General features: G+C 40.7%; 1 protein-coding gene across 1 annotated transcript in view; it reads left to right on the top strand.

Annotated features, from left to right (window-relative positions):
• The window catches only part of PIK3C3 (phosphatidylinositol 3-kinase catalytic subunit type 3), a 171,240-nt gene that overhangs the window by 45,919 nt on the left and 105,113 nt on the right, over positions 1-20,208 (top strand). The window contains exons 11-18 of the mRNA XM_067464672.1: positions 1,197-1,351; positions 1,462-1,552; positions 1,890-1,957; positions 8,002-8,107; positions 8,402-8,518; positions 11,047-11,178; positions 13,482-13,610; positions 14,414-14,483. Of these exons, the coding sequence (XP_067320773.1) occupies positions 1,197-1,351; positions 1,462-1,552; positions 1,890-1,957; positions 8,002-8,107; positions 8,402-8,518; positions 11,047-11,178; positions 13,482-13,610; positions 14,414-14,483 (868 nt within the window). The remainder of the gene's footprint in view (positions 1-1,196; positions 1,352-1,461; positions 1,553-1,889; positions 1,958-8,001; positions 8,108-8,401; positions 8,519-11,046; positions 11,179-13,481; positions 13,611-14,413; positions 14,484-20,208) is intronic.

The following is a 20,208-nucleotide window of genomic DNA, read 5'->3' as shown; positions in this document are numbered from 1 at the left end:
AGCAAAATTTTCTGGGCATTTTTGAATTACAAGTCTCGGCATTCCTCACCCTTAGAAATGTAGAAACTGCTGTTCCTCATTATCTAGAGGAACACTATATGTTCCACATCCCCATTCTCAGAGATATATTCCCATCTTGTGAGTTCACAGTCTTGCACCCTCTCTTGCTATCTCTTTGTCTTTGGTCCTGCTTTTCTGTCCTCACTGGTTTCTAAACCATGCTGTGATTCTGGCATAATAATAATTAATAATAATAATAATAATAATAATAATAATAATAATCTTGATGGTTCTCCCTTACGAACCATCAAGATTATTAAGATCGTCTGGAGAGGCCCTGCTCTCGGTCCCACCGGCCTCGCAAGCGCGTCTGGTGGGGACGAGGGACAAGGCCTTCTCGGTGGTGGCCCCTTGACTCTGGAACTCTTTCCCAGCAGAGGTCAGAACCGCTCCATCTATCCTGACATTTAGGAAACGGGCGAAGACGTGGTTGTGGAGACAGGCTTTCGATGAATGAGACAACACCCTAGGATTTTGGTTGGAAGATGATGTATATTTGATTTTAATATGACGACTGACCATTGTAGTTTTAAATATATTGTTATTTTAAATGTGTTACTGTAATTGTGAACTATGATATTTTACTGATTGTATGTGTTTTTATGGTTGGAAATCGGGCTGAGTCCCTCAATGAGGTGAGAAGGTCGGTATAGAAAACTCTGAAATAAATAAATAAATAAATAAATAAATAATACACTGTATTTATAACCCGCCACCATCTCCCCAAAGGGGACTTGGGGCAGCTTACATGAGGCCAAGCCCAAAATAATACAACATAATAAATACACAATAACAAAATACATCATAATAAGATATAAAATAACAAAATCAACAATATAAAACAGCATAGTAAAACCAGACTCAGAGGGCGGGCCAAATGTATGAGGTAAAATGTCAAAAGGTTAAAACTCTGAGTGAGATAGGGATAAAAGTGCATTTGTAGGAAAGGAGCCCAACAGGGAGGAACCATGGGATTTAGACATTTTAGGGGTGGGAAGATGCTGTATTTTGAGGGCAGCTGTAGGCTAAGACAACCAGATGGGTTGAGTGGTCATTCTCCAAAAGCACAACGGCACAACGGAAAAGCCATTCCTCACAAGCCCAGTTTTCCTTCCTTTTCCACCTTGTGTACCCAGGATCTGCTGATGTACCTGCTGCAGCTGGTCCAAGCATTGAAATACGAAAATTTTGATGACATCAAGAGTGGGTTAGAACCAACAAAGAAGGATTGTCAAGGCTCAATGTCTGAGAGCATGGCGACATCTGGAACAAATGCTGGAGAAATTGACAGGTATGTAATCTAGCATCCTGTTTCTGATGGTAAATCATTTTGGATAAGTCAGCTTCATATTTTGCTGCCTTGAATCTTTGCATAAACCCATGACAGTGTTCTTCTCCCAGTTCACAGATCATCACAAGTCCGCTCCCTCTTGTGTCTTCTCCACCTCCTACGGCTAAATCAAAGGAGTCCGCTGATAGTGAAAATCTGGAGGTAACATTATGTTTCAAAATAAGATTTGAAGACATGCATCAACTGTGCTTTGCCTGTTCAGATACTCAAGAGAATAAGCACTTCTGGCCCATAAACTAGGTGTAGCATGGCAACAAAATTGTAGGTCTCAAAGTGCTGATCTATACTACACAGTATGCATGAACCTACCTGATTGCATGTGTGTGTATGAAGACTATCTTCTTTTTGGCTTCCTCTGGATTGGGAACATATTTGGGGGTGGCACATGTTCCCCATTTAGCTCCAGAGGGGTCTTTTGACTTTCTGAAGGCAATTATACCTGTAAACCCTAACTATCTTTTAAAACCATTTTTTTCAGCAAGATCTCTGCACGTTCTTGATATCCCGCGCATGCAAAAATTCCACTCTGGCTAACTACTTATATTGGTAAGTATAGGAAGAAGATTTCAACTTCCAGAATGGATTTTTAAATTTCTGGGCATGGCAGGAGTTCCTATAGACTCCTTTCTTACAATGTGCTCTTCCAGTCTTGTTTTTACATATTCTACTGTGCGCTTTTCCAGGAGGGCCAGAAAACAAGGAAGGGAAGGCTAATGGCCCAGGTACAGGACAGAACAGTTCTGTTGGTGGAGATTTAATAACTTGTGTTTCTATTTGGTTTGAGTGACAGCAAGGCTAGGAGGAAACCTGATGGAGCTTAATATGGGTTTAATGAACCAAGTAGATGTTCTGAGAACTGATAACAATTGTTATGGAAGAATTGGTGGGATGTGCAGAAACAGTGGTTCCCAGCCTTACATCCCCATATGTTTGTTTGTATGTTTGTTAGTTGACGATTTCAGGTTTCAGAAGCATTAGCCACAGTTTGGGAAACACAATTATTATTATTATTATTATTATTAATAATAATAATAATAATAATAATAATAGTGTTTCCTAAACTGTGAGTCACCTCTTATGCCATTATTATTATTATTATTATTATTATTATTATTATTATTATTATTATTATGCTCTTGGTATCATGATTGGGGAAAATGAATAATAATAATAATAATAATAATAGTAATAATAATAGTGTTTCCCAAACTGTGAGTCACCTCTTATGCCATTATTATTATTATTATTATTATTATTATTATTATTATTATTATTCATTTCCCCCAATCATGATACCAAGAGCAGTTGACAACATGATTCAAAACAATGCAGCTTATGAAATACATAAAAGCTTTAACACCTATTTGAAAACATAGTATGCTCTTCTTATCCATGGATTAATGAGGCGTAGTGGCGCAATGGGTTAAACCCTTGTGCCAGCAGAACTGCTGACCTGAAGGTCGCCGGTTTGAATCAATGTGACGGGGTAAGCTTCTGTTTGTCAGCTCCAGCTTCTCATGTGGGGACAAGAAAGAAGCTTCCCACATGATGGTAACACATCTGGGTATCTCCTGGGCAATGTGTCTGCAGAGAGCTAATCTTCTCACACCAGAAGCGACTTGCAGTTTCTCAACTTGTCTCTGACACGATTAAAAAAAAAACATGGCCTTGATGGCTACAATTTCATTTGCTCACATTGCAAAAAAATATTGTTCCAGAAGTGTTTGTTGACATTTCTGTTTACTCCATGATATTCATTTTTATGCTTCCAGCCTAAGTTAAAGTATAAAGTTCAGTATTAGGTATCCATATTGTTTATGTTTCTATGTATGTATGTAGGCATGTCCTAGAATGTATCCGCTAAAATAAGGGTTGGGGTTGGACTGTAATTAAATCATTTGAGAAGTTAGCATGCAAGGGATTTAATGGCCCATGTTTCTATCTGGTTTCAATGGTAGCAAGATTAGGAGGGAACACTGATGGAACTCAATATGGGTTAATGAAGTTGAGCGAGAACCAAGATGTTCTAAGATCTGAAAGCAATTGTTAGGCAAGAATCTGTGGACTGTGCTGAAGCCGTGGTTCCCAGCCTTACATTCTCATATGTTCATTTGTTTGTTTGCTAGATGAAAATTTCAGGCTTCAGAAGCCTTAGCCAACCTGGCCAGTGGCATTAGAGGTGACCCACAGTTTGGGAAACACCACTATTATCATTGTTATTATTACAGAAGACTGGGCGACTTGGAAGGTGCTGCGCTCTGGCACCACGAGATGCAGAGCCAACCTCAAGAAATGGGGCTACAAAGTAGAGTCCATGACATGCGGGTGTGGAGAAGAGCAAACTACTGACCACCTGCTGCAATGCAACCTGAGCCCTGCCACATGCACAACGGAGGACCTTCTTGCGGCAACACCATTATATACTGTCTGTGCCCTAATCATGGGGCCATGATGATTCAAAACAATGCATCTTATGAAATATACTGTGTTCCCTCACTACTCCGCGGTTTGCTTTTCGCAGACTCGCTGTTTCGTGGTTTTTCAATAAATATGAATTTCAAATATTTATTGAAAATATTTTAAATATTCTCCCTCACAACTTCCTTTCCTTCTCCCTTGCAACTTCCACACACCCTCTCAGCCCTGAGTCTTGCCCGTTACCTGTGATGACCCCCACGTGGATTTGGTGGTTGTGGTTGGTTAACCGAACTGTTGTATTACATTTTTGACAGAACAAACAAACAAACATACAAAAGACACAGAGTTTGCAAGCTTGATAGTTGATTAAATGTCCTTTGTCCAGTATCTGGCCACTTGGAGTGCCTCTGGTGTTGCTGCAAGGAGGTCCTCCATTGTGCATGTGGCAGGACTCAGGTTCCATTGCAGCAGGTGATCAGTGGTTTGCTCTTCTCCACACTCGCATGTTGTGGATTCCACTTTGTAGCCTCATTTCTTGAGGTTGGCTCTGCATCTCGTGGTGCCAGAGCGCAGCACCTTCCAAGTCGCCCAGTCTTCTGTGTGCCCAGGGGGGAGTCCCTCATTTGGTATCAGCCATTGATTGAGGTTTTGGGTTTGAGCCTGCCACTTTTGGACTCTCGCTTGCTGAGGTGTTCCAGCGAGTGTCTCTGTAGATCTTAGAAAACTATTTCTTGATTTAAGTTGTTGACGTGCTGACTGATACCCAAACAGGGGATGAGCTGAAGATGTCTCTGCTTTGGTCCTTTCATTATTGGCTGCTACTTCCCGGCGGATGTCAGGTGGAGCAATACCAGCTAAGCAGTGTAATTTCTCCAGTGGTGTAGGGCCAGTCCCGTAGCCAGGATTTCGTTTCGGGGGGGGGGGGGGGGGGCTAAAAAATTTTCAGGGGGGTTTCGGGGGGGCTGAGTCTGAATGAAAGAGGGTCTAGCCTAGCAAACCTTTTGTATCATTGCCCCAATACCCCCATGCATATGGGATATATTAAGTATGGTGATCAGATCATGATATGAATAAATATAACAGTTTAAATAATGCACCAGTAAGACCTTTTCGCGAACCACCATGAGAATTTGGGGGGGGGGGGGGGCTGAATAATAACAATGAACTGTATGTGGACCTCCCTATTTTCTCCATGGAATTCTTTGTTATGTTTCCAGCCTAACTTACAGTATAAAGTTCAGTACTGTCCATGGTTTTAGGTATCCATAGTGTTTGTATGTGTATGTACAAACACTATAATATATCCACTATAAATATGGGGGGGGGGGGGGGGTTGTATTGTAATTAAACCATTTGGGAGGTTAGCATGCAGTGTACTACATTGCCTCGCGTTCATGTGTGGAAAAGCATTAGCTTTGTCTTTCCTCTTTCTTTTATCTTTACTGAAAGAACAAAGGAAGAGATGGATTTTTCAGGTCACATTTACTACAATCCCTCTTTCGTTTCATAAAAATGGCCTGTATGCTAGATCGTGCCAATACCTCCTGAATCCCTTCAAAACCTTTCTCTTTTGAACTGCAAAATTGACCCATTTATTACTATCCCCCTGATCCGGTTTTCTTCCAGGTTACTCAATTTCTCACTGCCAAAATCTGAATGTCAGAGCTATAGTTCCAGCACTTGTAGCTATAAATCCTCAGGCCCACTGATCAATGGTCTCTTTTGGCTGACCCGCTTCAGCAGGAGCTGGAAATAGTAAAAGAAAAGATTGCAGTAATGGTGGGACATACTGTGATAGATGGAACCAATTTGTAATATTGGGAAAGTAGCTATTCTACCCATTGCATAGGAGAGAACAGGAATTTTGACGGGTTAGAAGGCATAATTGTCAAGTTTGCAGACAGGACCAAATTGGGAGGGCCCCAAATAGGTAAGTAAGGAACCCTGAAAGTTTATGGGAATGAAAGAAGCAGGATACTGACACCATTCCCTGGCAGGATCTTAGGCCTTGGCACATAAGACTGTGACCCACATTCCATCTATATGTAGCCTTGTTTTTTCCCCCAAGTCATTTAAGATTTATGGTGACCGCCAAGGAAAAGCTTTCTTGGGGTTTTCTTGACAGGATTGATTTAGAGAGGATTGATACTGCTTTCCCCTTTGAATAAGAGAGTATGTCTTGCTATTTGGTCACCTATTTGGGTTTCCATGGCCAGCTTGTTTTTGAACCCTGTTTTCCTAGAGTTCAGTGTTCAAACCCCGACTCCATTATGACTAAGACCTACCTATATGTATCTATAAACAACATCTGGAAAATGGTAGAGCCCATTTTGTACTTATGAAGTATGTGGTGTGTCCAAGAGTTTGTGCTTAAAGAGGTACATGTTGTAGATAAGTTCAGCTAGGAAAGATTATATAGCTTCATCGTTTTCCAGTATAAGAATTGACAGTAAATGCACCCAGCATCCATTTAAAGACCTTCAGTAGACATCTTTCATTGATGGCTTTAAGGAAAGTTGAATGCTCAGCTGTCAACATGATCTGCACTGTGAATCCTTGTAGTAGCAAGAGCTGGACTAGATTTTTCTTTGGATGCCTTCCATCCGAGGCAGCCGGGCTTTAGCACAGTGGGTTAAACCACTAGCTGCAGGAAATCTTGCCAATTGAAAGGTTGGCAGTTCAAGCCCTGTTCAGTTGAGCTCCCAGTGTCAGCCTAGCTTCTGCTTACCTAGCAGATCGAAAACAGCTATGTGAGTAGATAAATAGAAACCACTTCAAGCAGGGAGATAATGAAAGGCACTCATAAGAACATGCCACCAATTCGATTGGGAGAACACCTGTGGACAACTGTCACGTTGCCAAGGCTCTGCCTTATTTAGGTAGAGATGAATCAAACTCCCAGTTTTATCAAACAGTTTAATTAAAACAGCACTTACTTGCTGGCTGTTTTAATAGACCAAAATATAAAACACAAAGCTAGCACTTGCTATTGTTACAGAATAAACAAAAACTGATAGCAAAAATAACTTCGTAGTCAAAAGGGTCCACTCCAGTGGTCAAATGCCAAGAGTTCAATAAACAAAGTCCAGGGATCAAGAGTCTATACCATAGTCAAAAGCCAGTCCAAGTTTTCAGGGTTCCAAGATTACAGGAGACAGGTCAGGATACCGAAAATCCAACAGACCTGGGGGAAAAACCAGCAGCATCCACCACCAAAATACAACAGATACTTTTCTCCCAAAGATCAGTCTCAAAGTTAGCTCCTTAAATCCAGTAACACCCAGCTGCAACCCATCTCCTGCACACCTCCACCCCTAATTGCTTTCACCCATGAACTCCCACTTACAGATTACCAAACCCTCTAGAACTAATACTCACATTAGCCCTTCCATCACCAACCACCATCAACTGCAGAACATAAACAACAACAAAGCTTCTCGGCATGGAAGATGGAGTGACAGCACTTCCCTGTGGCCAGAGTTGAGTGCTGCCTCCAGATGCCGGAGAGGGAAAAAAGATGAGAAAGCCTATACCTGTGTTCATGTATTGTCTGTCCTTGTTAATTGTATAATATTATTGAATGTTTGCCATATGTGTGTTCTGTAATCCCCTCAGGGAGATAGAGCAGAATATAAATGAAGTATGTTGTTGTTGTTGTTGTTGTTGTTGTTTTTGTTATTATTATTATTATTATTATTACTGTTATTATTATTATATTATATTATTATTAATATTGTTAAATGATCAGGAAAGATTGGTTTTATCTCCATGTTGTGTGTCACTCCAGTTCGTTGTCATACACTGGCGAGAGCAGCTAAGGGTTGACATTGTCAACCAAGGAGATCTCAAATGCTGCACCACACACCATGCACACAAACAAATACTTTCCTCAAATGCCACCAATGCCCTCTGAAGGGGAAGTGGGTATTTGATTTCCATCTTACTTCCTACTTTTAAAAAAATGCATTTTGGGACAACAAGATTTTTATGGTTCCCCTGTGGGATATAATGACTGTACCAGCTAAAGATTTGGCACTGTTTAATGTGTACTCCCATTTTGTTGCCCTGTTGGGAGAAAAAAATACATTCTGGTACTTCCTTTCATCTTGCTATTTCTGATAAATGATTGATCTAAACATAGTTTCAATTGACGTACTTATTTTCAATGGCAGGTATGTGATTGTGGAATGTGAAGACCAAGACACTCAACAGAGAGACCCAAGGACTCATGAAATGTACCTGAACGTCATGCGGAGGTTTAGTCAAGCTCTTTTGAAGGTAAAGCCTTTGATATTTTTGGAAGGGTGCAGCATAGCTTTTTCCTGCCTCTTGGCAGGGGGTTGGATTGGATAGCCCATGAGGTCTCTTCCAGCTCAATGTTTCTATGATTCTATAATCCCAATAGATGCAGTAACGGCCCTGAGCAGTGGGGCTAGATTTGGGACATTGAACTCCTTAGGAAGTATGACAGAACATTTCCATTAGGGAGTACGCGGAGTATATCAGCTTGAAAACTCTTAAAAGAAGTAATGTTTGCCTTTTTTTTTGTCTTCCCCTTTCTAATTTGCTCAGGGAGATAAGTCCGTGAGGGTGATGCGTTCTTTGCTGGCAGCCCAGCAAACCTTTGTCGATCGGTTGGTCCATCTCATGAAAGCGGTGCAGAGGGAAAGTGGGAATCGAAAGAAAAAGGTAAATGGTAGGAAACCGTTCTTCCTACTCGAGTTCAGAAACCCATGTGTAGATAAATTAAGTCTGCCAGATTGGATATGGGATGGGGCTCCTCTGTCTTTAATCCTTAATCAGTCTTGGATGAAGTATTGCAAAACTCTGCCATGTGTAGGGAAATAACCTGATTGCCCTTGCTTTTCAGACACCAACTTTGTAGGTTAGATAATCCAAGGGTCTTGGAAAGAAGTATTCCTATTATTATCAGCATGAGGATGAGATGATGGGGGAAGAGAATGGGGAATGCCTGGCTCGAGAGCAGTACGTGTGAAAAAGATCTTGGAGTCCTCGTGGACAACAAGTTAAACATGAGCCAACAATGTGATGTGGCGGCAAAAAAAGCCAATGGGATTTTGGCCTGCATCAATAGGAGCCTAGTGTCTAGATCTAAGGAAGTAATGCTACCCCTCTATTCTGCTTTGGTTAGACCGCATCTGGAATATTGTGTCCAATTCTGGGCACCACAATTCAAGAGAGATATTGACAAGCTGGAATGTGTCCAGAGGAGGGCGACTAAAATGATCAAGGGTCTGGAGAACAAGCCCTATGAGGAGCGGCTTAGGGAACTGGGCATGTTTAGCCTGAAGAAGAGAAGGCTGAGAGGAGATATGATAGCCATGTATAAATATGTGAGAGGAAGCCACAGGGAGGAGGAGGGAGCAAGCTTGTTTTCTGCTTCCTTGGAGACTAGGACGCGGAACAATGGCTTCAAACTACAAGAAAGGAGATTCCATCTGAAAATGAGGAAGAACTTCCTGACTGTGAGAGCCGTTCGGCAGTGGAACTCTCTGCCCCGGAGTGTGGTGGAGGCTCCTTCTTTGGAAGCTTTTAAGCAGAGGCTGGATGGCCATTTGTCAGGGGTGATTTGAATGCAATATTCCTGCTTCTTGGCAGGGGGTTGGACTGGATGGCCCATGAGGTCTCTTCCAACTCTTTGATTCTATGATGATGATGATGTATTGTTGAAGGCTTTCATAGCTAGAATCACTGGGTTGTTGTAGGTTTTTCGGGCCATATGGCCATGTTCTAGAAGCATTCTCTCCTGACATTTCACCTGCATCTATGGCAAGCATCCTCAGAGGTTTACCTCACAACCTCTGAGGATGCTTGACATAGATAGAGGCAAAACATCAGGAGAGAATGCTTCTAGATCATGGCCATATATCCCAAAAAACCTACAACAATCCAATGATGATGGTGGTTTATAGCTTACTTTTTCTCTCTTAAAATACACTCAGTGCCAAAACTGTCACAAAAATTTCATATGCAGATTTCATAAATGTGAATTTAATATGATATGTGGGAATGAATGGAAGGATGTATGGATGGAGTTAATAATTTTGGAAACACCAGTAAAAGACCAAGGCCTGCAATGACAAACTACCTGCATGCTAGACTGTAATTAAAAGTTGCTAATAAGAACTGAAAAGTAAGCTCTGATAAGAACTGTCACAGTGATAATAGAAATGTTTACAATGTTAAGAAGGAAGTCAACATAAGATCAACACCAATCAAGAAGAATCAACATCTGGCCAGGGTTTGTATTGGTTTTTATTGATTTTATTGGTTTTATGGTTGTAATGCAGGAATTGTTGTTCAACTGTGAATTGATGCTATTTTGTTTTACGACTGTTATGTGATGCGGGCATCGAATTGTGCCTTTGCTTTTGTAAGCCACCCTGAGTCCCCTTCAGGGTGAGAAGGGCAGGGTTAGAAGAAACCGAAATAAATAAATAAATAAATAAATAAATAAATAAATTGAGATGGAACCAGGATGGAAGAAGGCTACTTTGTTACTACATCAGCAGAATATTCCTATAAAAGACCCAATCTAATGATGCTCAAATTGTGGCAGACCTAAGGAGTCTTGTTCACCCGCCATGCTCTGCTCCATAGGAAGTAGAGAGATGGTGTATTTGGAGAGTGTCAGATATGCTATGAGAAAGCATGATTCTAGTCACTTTGGGGCTTCTTTCCCAAGGAAAGAGGAAGAAGTGCACTTTTGGAGTCTTAGATTTTGTGCAGGGAGTCAGGTTCTGCTGTATGGAAAACAGAGATATGGCCCTTGGCATTGTGATTAGGGAAATGATGTATTTTGAAGTTTTGGCATTATGAAAGTTTTGGAACTATGCAGGCTGCAGGAAAGGAGGGTCTGGCCTAACAGGTGCTTCTCCAAGGAGGGAGAAAAGGATATGATAATACTTGGATGCATGAGGATGCATGCATATACATGTGTGTATGAATGCTGAGTGGAAATGTAACTCCCTTTTTGTATGTTTGCTAACCAATGTAATTGTAAATCCAATGTAGTTGTATAGAATCTGTATGCTCAATGTCATTCTTTGTCTAAATGATTTTCTGGCCCCCCTCACACTGGAAATTTCAATAAAGTTATTAAAGTTATTGAAAAGTTATTCATGACAAAACCAGCAGATTAAAGTGCTGAAACCTTGGCATATTTTTCTCCTTCCTCTGTCCCCTTCCACTTCTAGAACGAGAGACTGCAGGCCCTTCTGGCAGACAATGAAAAGATGAATTTATCAGACATTGAGCCCATTCCACTGCCTCTAGAACCACAGGTCAAAATTAGAGGAATAATCCCAGAGAAAGCAACATTGTTCAAGGTAAAGTCACTAGTCTTGCTGTTGTCCATGTTACTTGTGAGTGAGGAGCAATGGCAACTGACATCGAGAGATTGTTGAGTGTGTACATTTGTTTTTCATGCTTCTTCTTTCCTCCTTGTAATTTTTCCTTTTCTCTCTTTGAAACCTCAAGGTATGTGTGCATCTTTCTTTTAAATCAGTCTTTCCCAAGGATGGCTGCATTTACACTGTAAAATTAATAAAATTTTAACACTACATTATTTATTTATTTATGACTTTTATATATTTTATTTCCATGGCTTAGTGTTATGTGATCATGAGAGATGCAGTTTTCTTTTGTGAAGAACCATTTTTTATTATTATTATTTAAGTAGACATACATTTGCAAGTGTTTGTTGCATTGTTTGGTGCAATAAGTTCTATCTATTAATGTTCTATAATCATTTATCTGATAATATATTTCCGTTAAGGGGTCACATTCTACTATCTAAATAATACATATAAAAATATCATAGACTTTTACTTTACATCCGCTTCTTCCTTGCCTACAGTCTTATAGGATCTTCTATATGCATTTTTAGTTTAATTTTACATTAAGATGTCTGAATCATTGGTTGCCATTCATTAATAAAGTTATCTAATAGTTCTCCTCTTAATAATACAGTTATTTTGTCCATTATCAGGATATCTATAATATATTTTTCCCATTCTTCTAAAGGAGGTCTCTCTGGGGTTTTCCAATATCTAGCGTATACTAATCGAGCTGCCACTGTTGTGTAAAACATTTTTTTTCCAAATTTTCTTTCTAATTCTTCCTCGGGCATATTCAAAAGGTACATTTGAGGTGTCATTTTGAAATATGTGTTTTATATTTTTTAAAGAATTACATGGATCTGTTTCCAGTATTTTTTTTTACTTTGCTGCAAGCCCACCATGTGTGGTAGAATGTACCTTTTTCTTTCACACATATCCAACATTTGTTGGAGCAATTATACATCTTAGCTAGTCTCTCTGTCCAGTTCTGGGCACCACAATTCAAGAGAGATATTGACAAGCTGGAATGTGTCCAGAGGAGAGCGACTAAAATGATAAAAGGTCTGGAGAACAAGCCCTATGATGAGCGGCTTAAGGAGCTGGGCATGTTTAGCCTGAAGAAGAGAAGGCTGAGAGGGGATATGATAGCCATGTATAAATATGTGAGAGGAAGCCACAAGGAGGAGGGAGCAAGCTTGTTTTCTGCTTCCCTGGAGACTAGGACACAATGGAACAATGGCTTCAAACTACAAGAGAGGAGATTCCATCTGAACACGAGGAAGAACTTCCTGACTGTGAGAGCCGTTCAGCAGTGGAACTCTCTGCCCCGGAGTGTGGTGGAGGCTCCTTCTTTGGAAGCTTTTAAACAGAGGCTGGATGGCCATCTGTCAGGGGTGATTTGAATGCAATATTCCTGCTTCTTGGCAGGGGGTTGGACTGGATGGCCCATGAGGTCTCTTCCAACTCTTTGATTCTATGATTCTATGATTATATGATTCTGGAGATACATGAGAGATTTAGTTTTAGGAGGGCTGTAGCATTACCTGACAAAGAATTCTGGTACCTCACCACACTACATGTTTCCTGACATTTGACTCCAAACCCTATTATTTCTGGTTATGGATTGGCTGAGTCCACTAACAACTAAGTCAGAAGAGATTTCAGATGCAAAAGAAGGGTTTTATGAATTTTCAAAGGCTTTCATGGTTGGAATTACTGGGTTCCTGTGAGTTTTCTAGGCAGTATGGCTATGTTCCAGAAGCATTCTCTCCTGACGCTTTGCCCACATCTATGGGAGGTATCTTCAGAGGTTTTAAAATCAACCCCTGAGGATGCCTGCCATGGATGTGGGTGAAACGTCAGGAGAGAATGCTTCTGGAACATGGCCATACAGCGCAGAAAACTCACAGCAACTCAGTTGTGAGGTCTGTTGGAAACTAGGCAAGTTGGGTTTATATATCTGTGGAATGTCCAGGGTGGGAGAAAGAACTCTTATATCTATTTGAGGCAAGTGTGAATGTTGCAGTTGGCCAGCTTGATTAGCATTGAATGGCCTTGAAGCTTCAAAGTCTGGCTGCTTCCTGCCTGGGGGAATCCTTTGTTGGGAGGTGTTAGCTGTCCCTGATTGTTTCCTGTCTGAAATACCCATGTTGTGGGATGCCTGCCATAGATGTGGGCGAAACGTCAGGAGAGAATGCTGCTGGAACATGACCATACAGCTCGAAAAACTCACAGCAATCCACTATTTTTTATTCATTTGTTTGTTTATTTTGCTATTTCCCCCCAACCAGAGCGCTCTAATGCCAGCCCAGCTATTCTTCAAGACTGAAGACGGGGGCAAATATCCCGTGATATTTAAACATGGAGATGATTTACGCCAAGATCAACTGATTCTTCAGATCATTTCACTCATGGACAAGGTGACCATGTTGTTAATTGAACCAGCATTTTATAAATATGTAAATATGTGTATATAGGTGAATAATCTCTTATCGAAAATGCTTTGATGCCCATATCTCAGACACCTATTCTGAAATATAGATTTCAGCATTCTGGATAAAGGATGCTAAAAGTTTTCCTGGAAATCTAATTATATCATGGAAAATAATTATTAAGTATTTTGAAAGGAAAGGCATAACTGTATCAGTCTATTTCATCATAAAGAAAGATATGAAGTAATCCTCTAATACCCTTTGAGACTAACGGAGAAAAATCAATTTCCATCACACACGTTTGTGGGCTCCTTGGACTCTCTAACATAGCGAGGGAGAGAATAAGATAAGGAAAATTCCAGTGAGCAAAATCAGCAAAGGTGGAAAATGCAAATCTTTAGGGTGGTGTTCAGTTATAGCAAGAAAATAAAATATAAGATAGAGTGAAACAATTTCTGTCAAAGTATCTGGAGGGTTGCAACCACTGTAGCGCTGTTGTTTTCGAGGAAGAGCTCCGTGCAACACAAAGGCTTTCTCTTATGCCCTATCACCTGAGCTTTTCTTCCTTCCAGGTGTTTTCTGTCAAGGCAGAGCCATTTTTTTGTAACCATGTTTTGGTTGACATACCAATTTTTCTGATCCCTGACAAGACCATAAGAACTTTCCCAGCTTCTTTTCTCTGCTCATATACTTCAGCAGGGATTGGTTAGTTTTGGCTTTGCTGAACTAAATGCTGAACTAAACCCTTCACTATTTTGGCCGTAACACATATCCTCCTGTCTTACCTGCAGCTCTTGAGAAAGGAGAATCTGGATTTGAAGCTCACTCCTTACAAAGTCTTGGCTACCAGTACAAAACATGGTAAGTCTGCTCTTGCTGGAAAAGAGAAAATTAAAGAGGTACATGATTGTTGTTGTTCATTCGTTCAGTCGTCTCCGACTCTTCGTGACCTCATGGACCAGCCCACGCCAGAGCTCCCTGTCGGCCGTCACCACCCCCAGCTCCCTCAAGGTCAGTCCAGTTACTTCAAGGATGCCATCCATCCATCTTGCCCTTGGTCGGCCCCTCTTCCTTTTGCCTTCCACTTTCCCCAGCATAATTGTCTTCTCTAGGCTTTGCTGTCTCCTCATGATGTGGCCAAAGTACTTCAACTTTGTCTCTAGTATCCTTCCCTCCAGTGAGCAGTCGGGCTTTATTTCCTGGAGGATGGACTGGTTGGATCTTCTCGCAGTCCAAGGCACTCTCAGAACTTTCCTCCAGCACCACAGCTCAAAAGCATCGATCTTCCTTCGCTCAGCCTTCCCTAAGGTCCAGCTCTCACATCCGTAGGTTACTACAGGGAATACCATGGCTTTGACTAGGTGGATTTTTGTTGCCAGTCTGATGTCTCTACTCTTTACGATTTTATCGAGATTGGACATTGCTCTCCTCCCAAGAAGTAATTGTCTTCTGATTTCCTGGCCACAGTCTGCATCTGCAGTCATCTTTGCACCTAGAAATACAAAGTCTGTCATGGCCTCCACGGTTTCTCCCTCTATTTTCCAGTTGTCAATCATTCATGATAGCGATGATTAAATATGATGCTATGAAATATTGGAAAGGAAGAGAGAGCCATACATAGGGACCACCAAACGCAGCGCCCAGACACACATCAAGGAACATGAAAGGCACTGCAGACTACTTCAACCAGAGAAGTCAGCCATAGCAGAGCACCTGATGAACCAGCCTGGACACAGCATATTATTTGAGAACACAGAAATGCTGGACCACACCAACAACCACCATGTCAGACTACACAGAGAAGCCATTGAAATCCACAAGCATGTGGACAATTTCAACAGAAAGGAGGAGACCATGAAAATGAACAAAATCTGGCTACCAGTATTAAAAAACTCTAAAATTACAACAGCAAAACAACAGAGAGGAAACAACCAGGCACATATTAACACCTCCCAGCAAGAGATTTTCCCAGGCTCAGGCAGGCCTTCAAATGCTAATAAAGGTGATCAGTTGAAACATTCACACCTAGCTCCAGTAGAGAAGAGCTCTTTGCCCCACCCCAGCCATTCCACAGATATATAAACCCATTGTCCTAATTCCAACAGACCTCACTAGCTCTGAGGATGCTTGCCATAGATGCAGGCGAAACATCAGGAGAAATGCCTCTAGAACATGGCTCTATAGCCCGAAAAAACCCACAAGAACCTAGAGAGCCATCTTGTTTCCTGCTCCGCCAGAGACACAACACAATGGATTCAAACTGCAGGAAGAGATTCCACCTAAATCTGAGGAAGAGTTTCCTGATAGTAATAGCCTTTCAACAGTATAATATAATAATAATAAAACAATAAAACTTTATTTATATTCCGCCCTATCTCCCTGATGTACAAGCTGGGTTTAGAAAAGGCAGAGGAATGAGAGACCAAATAGCCAATAGGTTGTTGTAGGTTTTTTCGGGCTATATGGTCATGTTCTACAGGCATTCTCTCCTAACGTTTCGCCTGCATCTATGCGTTCGGACAGGTAATTTGGGCTGGGGCCGTTTAGGGCTTTATAGGCCAAAGCCAGCACTTTGAATTGTGCCCGGTAGCAAACTGGCAGCCAGTGGAGCTGGCGTAACATGGGAGTTGTATGCTTCCTGTATGCCACCCCAATTATTAACTTGGCTGCCTCTACTTGGGGCATTTGAAGCTTCTGAGCAGTCTTCAAAGGCGACCCCACGTAGAGTGTGTTGCAGTAGTCTATCCTACATGTAACGAGAGCGTGGACCACCGTGACCAAGTCTGACTTCCCAAGGTACGGGCTTTAAAGGTAACATTGTATTTAGCCTGGAAGCAGATTGGCAGCCAGTGGAGCCGCCACAACATGGGAGTGGATCTCTCCCTGTACCTGGCTGCTGATCTCAGAAACAATTGAAGCTTCTGTACTATCTTCAAAGGCAGCCCCATGTAGAGAGTGATGCAGTAGCCAAGGCAAGATGTGACTAAGGTATGGGCTACTATGGCCAGATTTGGCATCTCAAGGTATAGGCGCAGCTTGTGCACAAGTTTGAATTGTGCGAAGGTACTCTTGACCACTGCTGACATCTGGGTTTCCAAGGTCAGCGATGGGTCCAGGATCACCCCCAGACTGCAGACCTATATCTTCAGAGGGAGTGCAACCCCATCCAACACAGGCTGTATCTCCACACCACGATCTGCCTTCCGACTGACCAGGAGTGCCTCTGCCGTGTCTAATATGCTGCCTGTTGCAGACGACACCAAATTGGGAGGGAGAGCCAATACTCCAGAGGACAGGAGCAGGATTCAAAACGATCTTTTTTTATATATATATTATAATTTTTATTGAGATTTCATATTTACACAGATGTGGGTAGGGGAGGGAGGGAGGGAGAGGAGGGAGGGGGGTACGGGGAAGGGTATCGGGGTGGGGGTCTGGAGAGGGGGAGGAGGGAGGAGGTGGGTCCGAGGGAAGGGGGCGTTGCTTCCCGTCAGTCTTCCGGGAGTCTTCTTTTCCTACTATATCTTTTATCTGCAGTCGAACTAGTCTTCTTCACTTCTAACATTCATATACCAGACAGGTCAATATGCATCGGGAGCTCCTTAGTCGAGATATAATCTTTGAAGCCAGTCCAGTCTGTACGGTTGGGAGATCCCTTGAGTCTTGATGAGAGACTATCCATTTGTATGACCTCAAATATTTTCGAGACCCAATCCTCTAGAGTTGGTACTTCCTTCGTCTTCCAACGCCTTGCGAGCAGCATTCTTGCGGCTGTGCTGAGGAGGAATATTATCTTCTCCTGATTCGCGTCTAATTTAGTAGAGATAATTCCTAATAGATGTGTTTCTGGTTTTAGAGGGAAATTTGCTTTTATTATTTTTTGCATTGCCATATGTATATCTTTCCAGAATTTTTTAACCATTTTACAAGACCACCATTGATGAAGTAGGGTCCCCTTCTCTTCTTGGCATTTCCAGCATAGGTTCGAACCTTTTTTATTAAATTTTGATATTTTCTCTGGGGTATAATGCCACCTGAAAAACATCTTATACCAGTTTTCTCGCATATCGCTGGCTTCTGCATATTTTATTTTCCTAATCCATATTTCTTCCCACTGTTTAGTTGAAATACTATGGATATATCCCTGGCCCATTTTACCTGGCAGTCTTTGAATTCTTCCTCTTCTGTGGACCATGTCAGTATTTGCTGGTAAAGTACTTTGATTTTTTTTTTTCCTTCTTCATCACTATGTCCCATATTCCCTGATCCTGGCTAAAACCCTGCTTTTCGTCATCTTTAAAATCTTGGTGTAATTGGTGATATTTTAACCATGTTATCTTGCTGTTCATTTGTTTTATTTCTTCTAAAGATTTTAATACTAATTTCCCCTTTCCCTCTCCATCGCTTTTTTTTAATAGGTCTTTGTATAATAGCCAATTTTTTTCCTCTAATTCTCTTTTGTGTTTGGCTTCTGAAGTGGATATCCATAACGGGGTTTTAGAGTATAATCTTGGCTTATATTTTTCCCATGTTCTTATCAGGGCCGTTCTTATATAATGGTCGTTGAAGACTTTTTCCGTCTTTCTTTTGTTGTACCAAAGGTACCCATGCCAACCTGACCTAAGATCGTGGCCTTCTAACGCCAATAATGCTCTGTTCTTTAAGGATGCCCACTCTTTAACGGCCACCAAATTACATGCCTCATAATAAGCTTTAAGGTCAGGTAGGCCAAGTCCACCCCTTTTTTTTTCGTCCGTTAAGATTCTATAACTAATTCTGGGTCTACCATCCTTCCATATAAATTTGGTTATTTCCGATTTCCATTTCTTAAATAAGGTGTCATTTCTTAATATCGGTAAAGTTTGAAAGAGAAACAGTAGTTGGGGCAAGATGGTCATTTTGACAATTGAAATTCGACCCAATAAGGAAAAATTCATATATTTCCATTTGTTTATATCCTTTTGAATTTTGGACCACAATACTTCGTAATTGTTTTTGATCAGATTTATATTATTTTTGGTGATGGTAACCCCCAAATATCTTACCTTATTTTCAATTTTTATGCCAGAGATTTCTTGTAGTGTGTCTTTTGATTTTGGATCTAAATTTTTAACTAGTATTTTTGTTTTTTGTTTATTCAATTTAAAACCCGCCACCTTGCCAAAATTTTCTATCTTTCTTAGCCAATCGTTGATATTGTTTATCGGATCTTCCACTATGCATACCACGTCATCCGCATACACCCTTAGTTTGTAGCTATAATTGTTTATCCTTAGACCTTTCAATGTTTTGTCCTCGTTTACTGATCTGATTAGTGTTTCCATCACCAAAATAAACAGTAATGGGGACAGAGGACAACCCTGCCGTGTACCCTGCGTTAGCTTTATTGGTTCTTTTACCTCTTCTCCATTTATCACTAAGGTGGCCTCTTGGTTCGTGTATATCGCCTCGACCGCATTTTGAAAATGATAACCCATATCTAATTCCTTTGTTAGCAATTTTAAATAATCCCAATTTATTCGGTCGAAGGCTTTTTCCGCGTCTATAAACATTAGGGCTACTTGTTTTTCATTGTGTTTTTCGTAGTATTCAATTGAATCTATAATTATCCGAATATTATCCTTTATTTGTCTATCGGGTAGAAAACCTACCTGGTCTCTTGATATCCAATTCTTTAAAAAAATTTTAACTCTTTCTGCCAATATTGTCGCAAATATTTTGTAATCAGTATTTAGCAGGGATATCGGCCTATAGTTCCTGACGTCAGTTGGGTCATTTCCTTCCTTTTGAATTAGAGTTATATTGGTTTTTTCCCCAAGTTTGGGGAATCTCTTTGTTTTCTAAAATATGATTAAAGATATCCTTTAATAGAGGGCCTAATTCACTTTTGAACGTTTTATAGAAGATGGCTGTGTAGCCATCAGGGCCCGGTGATTTGTTAAGTTTTAATTTGTCGATTGCATTATCAATTTCCCAAGGGGTAACGTTACCATTCAGAGCCTCTCTTTGTGTTTCTGTTAATTTTGAAATCCTTAAATTGCCTATATATTCTGAGACTTTTTCTACTGGGATGTTTTCTTTCTTGTAAAGTTCCGTATAGAATTGGTGAAATTGGTCCGCTATCTCTTGGTTTTCTGTGTATATTTTCCCGTTCCCTATAATTTTTGTTATTGTTTGTTTTTGCCTCCTTTTTTTGATTTTATTAGCCAACCATTTTCCGACTTTGTTCGCATTCTGAAAGTAGTTTATCTTGTTGAATTTCATTTGTTGTTCAATTTTTTCTGTTTGTAATAATTCTAATTGTTTCCTTAATATTTTGGCCTCATATGTGGACTTTCTGTCCTGCGAATTCTTTTTTAATTTTTCCTCAGTTTTGTTTAGTGCACTCCATATTTCTTCTACCTCTTTATTTTTTTGTTTTCTCTTGTGGGCCGCTAGCTGAATTAAGTGCCCCCTCATGACGGCTTTTAATGCCTCCCACTGAATAATTTTTGTGGTTTCTCCCCCTTCATTAAACTCTAGATATTCCTTTAATAACTTTCTATTCCTTTCTATATCTATCTCTTTTTTCAAAAGATTTTCATTT

The sequence above is a fragment of the Anolis sagrei genome, chromosome 2 (assembly GCF_037176765.1).
Source record: "Anolis sagrei isolate rAnoSag1 chromosome 2, rAnoSag1.mat, whole genome shotgun sequence".
In the NCBI taxonomy this organism is placed as follows: domain Eukaryota; kingdom Metazoa; phylum Chordata; class Lepidosauria; order Squamata; family Dactyloidae; genus Anolis; species Anolis sagrei.
This window is presented reverse-complemented; position numbering and strand designations above follow the sequence as displayed.